The sequence below is a fragment of the Stegostoma tigrinum genome, chromosome 3, assembly GCF_030684315.1.
Source record: "Stegostoma tigrinum isolate sSteTig4 chromosome 3, sSteTig4.hap1, whole genome shotgun sequence".
Taxonomy (NCBI): Eukaryota; Metazoa; Chordata; class Chondrichthyes; order Orectolobiformes; family Stegostomatidae; genus Stegostoma; species Stegostoma tigrinum.
In genome coordinates, this window is record NC_081356.1 from 29,954,631 (window position 1) to 29,963,578 (window position 8,948).

The following is an 8,948-nucleotide window of genomic DNA, read 5'->3' on the forward strand; positions in this document are numbered from 1 at the left end:
CGGAAACAACTTCCTAGCATCCACCCCTTCTAAGCCATACATTATCTTGTTTCTATTAGATCTCCCCTCAACCTTCTAAACTCTAATGAGTACAATCCCAGGATCCTTAGCCATTCATCATACGTGAAACCTACTATTCCAGGGATCATCCATGTGAATCTCTGCTGGACACGCTCCAGGGCTAATATGTCCTTCCTGAGGTGTGGGGCCCAAAATTGGACACAGTATTCTAAATGGGGCCTAACTAGAGCTTTATAAAGCCTCAGAAGTACATCGCTGCTTTTATATTCCAAACCTCGTGAGATAAACAACAACGTTACATTTGCTTTCTTAATCACGGACTCTACCTGCAAGTTAACCTTTAGAGAATCCTGGACCAACACTCTCAGATCCCTTTGTACTTCTGCTTTATGAGTTTTCTCACCATTTAGAAAATAGTCCATGCCTGTATTCTTTTTTCCAAAATGCAAAACCTCACATTGAATTTCATCAGCCATTTCCTGGACCACTCTCGTAAACTGTCTAAATCCTTCCGCAGCTTCTCCACCTCCTCAGTACTACCTGCCTGTCCACCTATCTTTGTATCATCGGCAAACCTCGCCAGAATGCGTCCGGTCCTTTCATCCAGATCATTAATATACAAGGTGAACAGCTGCGGCCCCAACACTGAACCCTGCGGGACACCACTCATCACAGGTTGCCATTTCGAAAAAGAGCCTTTTATCTCAACTCTCTGCCTTCTGTCAGACAGCCAATCCTCAATCCAAGCCAGTAGCTCACCTCGAACACCACGGGCCCTCACCTTGCTCAGCAGCCTCCCATGAGGCACCGTATCAAAGGCCTTTTGGAAGTCTAGATAGATAACATCTACTGGGTTTCCCTGGTCTAACATACTTGTTACCTCTTCAAAAGAATTCTAACGTTTTCAGAACATTGTCATGGGGTTCTGGATAATGTGCATTACCACTATGTCACTGGCTGCTCAAGCACGTACAATGTGGATAGTCTCCAATCTCTAGCCAAGAAGACAGTAACACACTTGAAGTTTTGGAGAAGATTTGTAGCTCGGGTTGTGGATGAGGTTATAGATTTGCTTGCCAAGCTGGTAGGTTTGGTTGCAAAGGTTTTGTAAACCTGCTAGGTAACATCATCAGTGTGCCTCTGGTGAAGCATTGGTGTTCTGTCCTGCTTTTTCTTAATACACCTCAGTTTGTTGGGGTGTTTGGTACCACTTCCAGTTCTGTTTCTCAATGGTTTGTACACAGGATCTAATTCAATATGTATGTTGGAGTTCTGATTAGAATACCAGGCCTCCAGAAATTCCCTGGTGAGTCTCTGTTCGGCTTGTGTAATTATGGATGTGTTGGCCTAGTCGAGTTCATGTCCCTCGTTGTCCATGTGTAGTGACACCAGTGAGAATTGGTCGGAGATAGTAAGAACTGCCAATGCTGGAGTCTAGAGATAAGTGTGGAACTCAAGAAACACAGCAGACCAGACAGCATCAGAGGAGCAGGAAGGCTTGTTTCAGGTCGGGACCCTTCCTAAGGGTCCCGACCTGAAATGTCAGCTTTCCTGCTCCTCTGATGCTGCCTGGCCTGCTGAGAATTGGTCGTCTCTTGGTGGCTAGTTGGTGTTCATATAGTATCCGTATAGTCAGTTTTCTTCCAGATTGGCCTATGTAGTGCTCCTCACAGTTCTTGCATGGAATTTTGTATATTACACTTGTTTTGCTGGTTTTGGGTATGGGATCCTTTACGTTCATTAGTAGCTGCCATAGGGTAGTTGCTGGTTTATAGGCTAACCTGATACCTAGGGGTCTGAGTAGTCTAGTGGTCATCTGTGAAATATTCTTGCTGTACAGTAGGATGATATGAGAGTCTGGTCATGTGTCGTTTTGTCTCAGAAGTAACGACTGTGCTTTACGGGTAGCCATTCCTTTTGAAGACTCTGTATCGGTGCTCCTGCTCTGCATTGCGTAGTTCTGGGTTGCTGCAATGTGTTGTAATTCGTTTATAGTGTCCTGATGTAGCTCCATTGGGGTGGTTGCTAGCATAATTGAGTATCTGATCTGTATGTGTGGTCTTTCCATATATGCTAGTTTGGAATTCCCCGTTGTTTTTGCGTTCTATCATTTATGTCCAGGAAGGGTAGTCAGTTGTTATCTTCTTTTATAAATTTTATCCTGGTGAGGATGTTGTTTGTGTTGGTGGGTTTCTTCCAGTTTTGTGTGTTTGATCCTGAAGGTGTCATCTAAATATCTGACCCAAAGTTGGGTTGTATACTGGGGACACTGTCATTCTAACCTTTGCATTACTGCTTCTGCAATCAGTCCTGATACTGGGCATCCCATTGGTGTTCTGTTGATTTGCTTCTATATGCCATTGTTGAAGCTGAAGTGGGTTGTGAGGCACAGGTCTAGTCATTTCATCATGGTGTCCTTATTGATGAAGTTGGGGTCCTGCCTACCTGATTTGTCCAGTAGTATGACAATTGTTTCTTGGATGTTGTCTGGTAGTGAACCAATGGGTCTGAAGTGGACCCCTGGTTTATATATCTTGGAGAGTCTGTAGAAGCGGACTCCCCAAAGGTACACGAACCCATTGTCTCACTGACAGGTACACCAACATATAGACTTGCCAAAGAACTACAACAGAAATTGAGCTACTTAGTTGACAACATTACCCACTCCATCCACTCATCCCAAGAATTCCTCAACATCGTCAAGGATACCAGGATAGAAGAGGATGAGATGATGATATTCTTCAATGTAACAGCACTATTTACATCCATAAACATTGACCTAGCCAAAGAAATAATTGCCACACTACTGGATGAATCAAGTAGACAGGAACCCCACGACACCAACAACATCAATAAGGACACCACCATGAAACTACTAGATTTGTGCCTCACAACCCACTTCACCTTCAACGATGAATATACAAACAAATTAATGGAACAACAATGGGATCCCCAATATCAGGACTGATTGAAGAAGCAGTAATGCAAAAGTTAGAACAGACAGCACTCCCCACTATACAACCCAAACTTTGGGTCAGATATATAGATGATACCTTGATTATCAAATGTGTAAACCCAGAAGAAACCCACTGACACAAACAACATCTTCACTGGGATAAAATTCACAAAAGAAGAAGAGATCAACAATCAGTAATAATGGAAACTGCAGATGCTGGAGAATCCAAGATAACAAAGTGTGGAGCTGGATGAACACAGCAGGCCAAGCAGCATCTCAGGAGCACAAAAGCTGATGTTTCGGGCCTAGACCCTTCATCAGGGGATGATGAAGGGTCTAGGCCCGAAACGTCAGCTTTTGTGCTCCTGAGATGCTGCTTGGCCTGCTGTGTTCATCCAGCTCCACACTTTGTTAGCAGAGAACAACAATTGACAGTTCTTCCTGGACAAAATGGTAAAACGCAACAACAATTGAGAACTCCAGACCAGTTTATATAGAAACATCCACATACGGACCAGGTACTCAATTACACTAGCAACCACCCAACACCCACAAATGGAGCTGCATTAGGACACTATTTAAACGAGCCATGACACATTGCAACAACCCAGTGTTACACAAAGCAGAGCAGGAGCACCTATACAGAGTCTGCAAAATGAACGGATATCCGAAAAGCACCATCAGCTGTTACCTCTGGAAAAAAATGTAAGCTATGTATTGGACAGGCATTTAAAGGTACCAAAAGAATGGTGTTTACATGCAAAATTCACCAAGGCAGTAGAAAAACACAGCAGAAAGAGGAAGTTATCATTGCTGAAATATCACCTTGGCATACTGTGGGAGCTGATTTATTCAAGTACAATAAATAAGTATATCACAGTTGTAGACTATTACTCAAAGTTCCCTTTTATCCAAAAAAGCACAGTTATGACAGTCATCTCAGCAGGAAAACTTCTCAGCAAGGAATTTCTAAACTAAGCAAGAAATTCCTGTCATCTCCAGAGAATTTGAGGGATTTGCTGAAAAATGTGTTCAGTATCAGCATCATCACAATACCCTTGGAAAGAACAGTTTATAAACAGTCAGTTTTAAATGCACAAGATCACCCTCTTGAAATGTCAAGAGAAAGGAAAGCCTAAATCTTGCTTTATATCCCCAATAAATATTTCTCAAGGATGATCAAATTTTCTTTTGCAGAGCTGTTGAATGGAAGAAAGTATAAGACAACTCTGCCAAACAAGATATTCCCTCCCAACGACAGGAAAGTAAGACAACAACTCATTGATGCACAGGTAGAAGCAGGTCAGCACTTCAACAAGCATCCTGAATTCCTGACTGAGCTGTTGAAGAGCAAGCTATATATTTACAGTCAAATCATGAAAACCTGAAACAAGTAAATGCTGTTGGTGAAGCTGAGCCTCCAAGATTATAGTATCATTGAGACCAAAATTGGTGACTAAATGAGAAGGAACAAAATTCATATTTGACCTACAACAGAGAAGGAAAAGGTAATCGGCAACATCACTAACCAGCAAAACACCATGAATAGTATCATTAGCAAGAGATGCAACATCAACAATGTCAGCAAGTGATGTAAATTTAGCAACATTAAACATGACTTCTGCAGCACAGGAGCGATATGCACAACATCACCTATGCAGCATGCGACTTCAGTGCTGGGAGAGATGAGTACCAACAAGGTACAGAACACAACATCCTACTACCTAAGTGATTCCATCAAATATATTTTTAGAAAAGAAACCATGCTATAAGTGATTCTTAAGGTGTTCAGTTTATTTATAAAAGTTGATTGTTAAGCTTGTCGAAGAAAAAAATGTTCATGATTGAAACAATAAAATTGATATAGAGGCACATCTTTTAAGAAATTGGGATGCTATATTGTTATATTATTCATAAAGATCTGGAACTAGTTATATGAATATATTGGATTGTGTTGTTGCGCTACAGCCGTGTGACGAATAACAATGGGCTGAATGTTTTGGAGGTAATGGGAGCCAATTGGAGAGCTGGTGACAGCTCTGTGTCACCTCTTTTCACGAAAGCCCACTGTATGTTATGTCACTTAGGCAGTAACACGCCAGTGATGGCCTTCCTCCAATTTGTGAAATCCAGGAGTCGCACAGGCTGTCATATTGTACTCAGCAGTGCCACAGTGGAGCCAATGGCTTCTGCTGGTACTACATTGAATCAAGGAGGAATACAAGGTTGCAGGGAGTGTGTTGATGGAGGTCAACACCAGGGACAGGAAGTTGACTCTTAGCCACCACCCTTCCTTCCCAATGCTGAATCCCTTGGTCAGGCACTGTGTGCCTTTGAACGAGAACCCCATCCCAGAATCTGCAAGCAAACACACCAGAGTTTGTTTGTTGTACTCTCTGTGTGGAGAGTTTTCCCCAATTACCAGTGCAACAAGAAGTCATTTTTCAAAGTATATTGGAATAAAGTGCTACAATAAAAGATGAGCAATTATACCCAGTAAAACAGTCTAAATAGTAACAGAGTACAAATCAAAGTCCATGAACATCACCAGAAGAGGAAACATTTAAGTGAATGTATTGAGCTGTCCACACTATGAGCAGTACAATTAGCTCTGTATTGGTCTGAGAATCATACACAGCAGCCAAACACATTCCTGGCCTTGTTACACTTCACATGCACAGCCTGCGGTCCTGGTTCACATAGTCAATGGAACTCATTGGGATTCCATGTGACACCAGGTATCTACCTTTAATCATCATCTCAGTCTCCATGATCACCTGTTTCAATAATCACACGGATTGTAAGACTTTTATTATGTTTCCATGTTTAAACCAATCTTTTCTTCAATTAATTTAAGTTACATTCAAAGATGGAAATCAGCAGTGTGCTTTTTTTAAAAAAATCGTGTTTAAAACCTCAGTTTCAGAAACATTTTCTATAGATAGCCAATGGTCCACGCTCATCATAATCCTTTTTGCTAACCCACAGTTGCTGGAAGGATTTGAGGCATGATAGAATTGACCCTCCAAACCAGACTGAATATCTTCTCTCAGGAATAGCTTGCACTTGCGGGTTCATGTCTTGCGCCAGTTTTCTCAATTCTTTCTGGAAACGAACACGGAATCCAGAGAACATGGTTGAGCCCCCACAGAGCAGGATATTTTTGTACATTTCCTCTAACAGGCTAGAGTCACATTTATTGATGATGTTCAGAGCCACTGTATGCAGCCCAGCCTCTCTGGAACCCATGAGTGATGGATTGAAGAGGGCTTCAGGGCATTTGATCCTTTCCTTGCCAACTGTGATAATCTTACCATCTGGCAACTCATAATGTGCTGTGTACTCTTTGGTCTCACCCCGCATCTCAGCGTCAAAGTCAATAGCAGTGTAACAGTACTCTTGTTTGATTTGCTCCACGAGATGATAGTCACTGGCACTTAACTTGTGCCCATTCTGGTTAATGAGTTTTAGCAAGTACTTGGTAAGGTCACAGCCTCCATAATCAACACTGGCAGTGATGTGAGGCATGATATAGCCTTCATGGATGGGGACAATGCAGGAGGAACCGTGGCCACTCTCCACCACCAGCCCACTGGTGCAGCCGTAGGCATAGATAGAAAGTAGCGACTGCCTAGTGATGTGCATGGCTGGGATGTTGAAAGTCTCAAACAAGAGTTCAGCCATCCTCTCGCGGTTGGTGATGGGGCTCAGGGGTGGGTCAGCCACCATCACAGCATGGTCCTCAGGCTGCACCTTCATCTCCTTCTCAAAGATGTAGGCCAGGATGGCCTCGGCACCATTCCAGTCCACCACAATGCCATGCCGGAGAGGGTTGATGAGCCGTAGCTCCATAGGGGCTCTCAGCTCACTGCCCACAAAGTTCTCCTGCCGGTTGTCCCCAGTCTTAGCACTCCGCTGCATGGGTCTACCTACTGTGGAAGAGACGATGACTGAAGGCTTGGCATGGCCACCAAAGCCTGCTTTGAAATAGCCTGTGCCCATGTCAACCATCAGTGCCCTGACCTCCTTGACCACTCTGCTAGGATTGATGCTGTGGCTGTCTATTGAGGAGAAGGATGGTATCCTGGGCTCTGATCTCACCGACTGAGTGGTATTCGAGGAGAATTTCCTGCAGAGAACCCCCATGGGTAAGGAACATTTTCGGATCTGCAAATTTGATGACTTCATTCCCGTTCCTGTTTTGATTCTTTCTTTGCATTGACAAACCAGCCCTTTACAGTGGCCACCTTTCGTTGTTAAGATGGGATAACAATGCTGTTTCTCTCCGATTATTACCTTTTATAGCCTTGTTGTTGCTGTTACTATGGGCGTCAGACAGCGGGACCATTATCAAGTCATATCACACGTTGATCTGAAAGAGGCTCCTTCTGTCCAAATTGATTTTGCTGATGAATTAAGTGGCTGACGTCCCATCGTGGACTAGAAGTTTAATCGAAAACCCAACCCCACAGCAATGGAAACATTTACTTGCTGAACTAGTTTTGCCGTCGCAAATCTCGAAAATTTAACGAGAGAGCGGTATGCTGAAATGCCACAAGGTGGCCTCGCTCAAACCGGATTAGCTACAGACATGCGGGTGAATCATGATCCTTTAATTGAGCAGGAACATACTTGAAACTGCTTTGAGGACTCAAAAACCATTTGGCGGGTATCACAGCACCTGGGTGACATGCAGTCTCATGGATGCTGAAACCCGGAACAATGAAAATAATGCTGAACTTGTTGGAGACAGTGAACAAACGAACTGTAGTTTACCGTGTCCGAGATTTTCAGACGTTTTCTCTAGCCGGGGAATCACTGCGAGAACGAACAATTAAGGTAAGACACATTTTTCTAGAACGCCTTTCAGGCTCCCAGGGCTTCACAACCAATGAAGTACTGATCTGAAGTGTAATCACTGTTTTAAATTAGGAAGTCAACGGCAAATTTTCACACGGCAAGTTCCCACAAACAATTTTGATAACCACCAAATCATCTGCCTTCATGATGATTGGAGATATACTTTATACTCGGCCTTATTAGGGACATTTAAGCAACTATTAGATAGGCATATGGATAACAGTATAAAGTACGGGTGGAGGTTAGACAGACCGTAGGATAAAAGTTCGGCACAACATCGTGGACCGAAGGGCCCGAACTCAACTGTGCTGTACTGTTCTATGAAAGAACTCTCAGATTTTAGTGTCCTTGGATACAGGTATTAGTTAATACATAAAGTGTAATATGTTTTATAAACAAAGGACAAGGGATGGTATAATTCAACGTAGTTACAAATGAGAGTAACAAGTCTTGGTGCACTCGATGTTTTGAATACATTAATTAGTTTGGAGATGTATTACATGCGATAGCTTGTAGATTGCGGATAATACCAAAAACAAGAAGCAAAGCAGGTACACCAACAGGCAGCACCAAACCAGGTTCAGAAGGTTAGACTGATTTTGTTGAGGTTCGTACATCTCCACCAAGATAGAAATTGTCTGGTTTCTCCATCTGCCACCTATACCTTCCCAAAACACCCTGCATATGCTATCCACTCAAACCTTCCATCAGCCCTGTCTGACCCCATACCACTGTCTAGTTTTTCGCTCTCCCTTTCTCAGCTAATCTTCTGATTAGGGTTATAGAGTCATAGGGTTGTACAGCATGGAATCAAACCCTTTAGTCCAACTCATCCATGCCACCCAGGTTTCCCAAACCTAAACATGTCTCATTTTCCTGTCTTTGGCCCACATCCCTCCAGACCTTTCCTATTCATGTACTTATCCAAATGTCTTTTAAATGTTGTAACTGTACCTGCATCTACCGCTCCTCTGGCAGTTTATTCCATATATGTACCACCCTCTGTGTGAAAAAGTTGCACAAGCTTCACTTTTACACAAATTGACACAGATTTACAGATCTATAATTATTTTTCTCACACACCTCCAATACAGTCAAGTTCAAGCCAGTG

The 8,948-nt window shown here is 42.9% G+C and overlaps 1 protein-coding gene across 1 annotated transcript; it reads right to left on the reverse strand.

Moving 5' to 3' along the window:
* Positions 1-5,126: 5,126 nt before the first annotated feature.
* On the reverse strand, positions 5,127-7,510 carry LOC125451060 (actin-like protein 7A). Its single transcript, XM_048527759.1, has one exon. It carries the CDS (start codon positions 7,163-7,165, stop codon positions 5,900-5,902), a length of 1,266 nt encoding a protein of 421 aa, XP_048383716.1. The 5' UTR covers positions 7,166-7,510; the 3' UTR covers positions 5,127-5,899.
* Positions 7,511-8,948: the final 1,438 nt, after the last annotated feature.

What these genes read in the sequence shown, in the direction of transcription:
- LOC125451060 (XM_048527759.1), bottom strand. Translation starts at nt 7,165, where the DNA reads ATGAAGTCATCAAATTTGCAGATCCGAAAATGTTCCTTACCCATGGGG.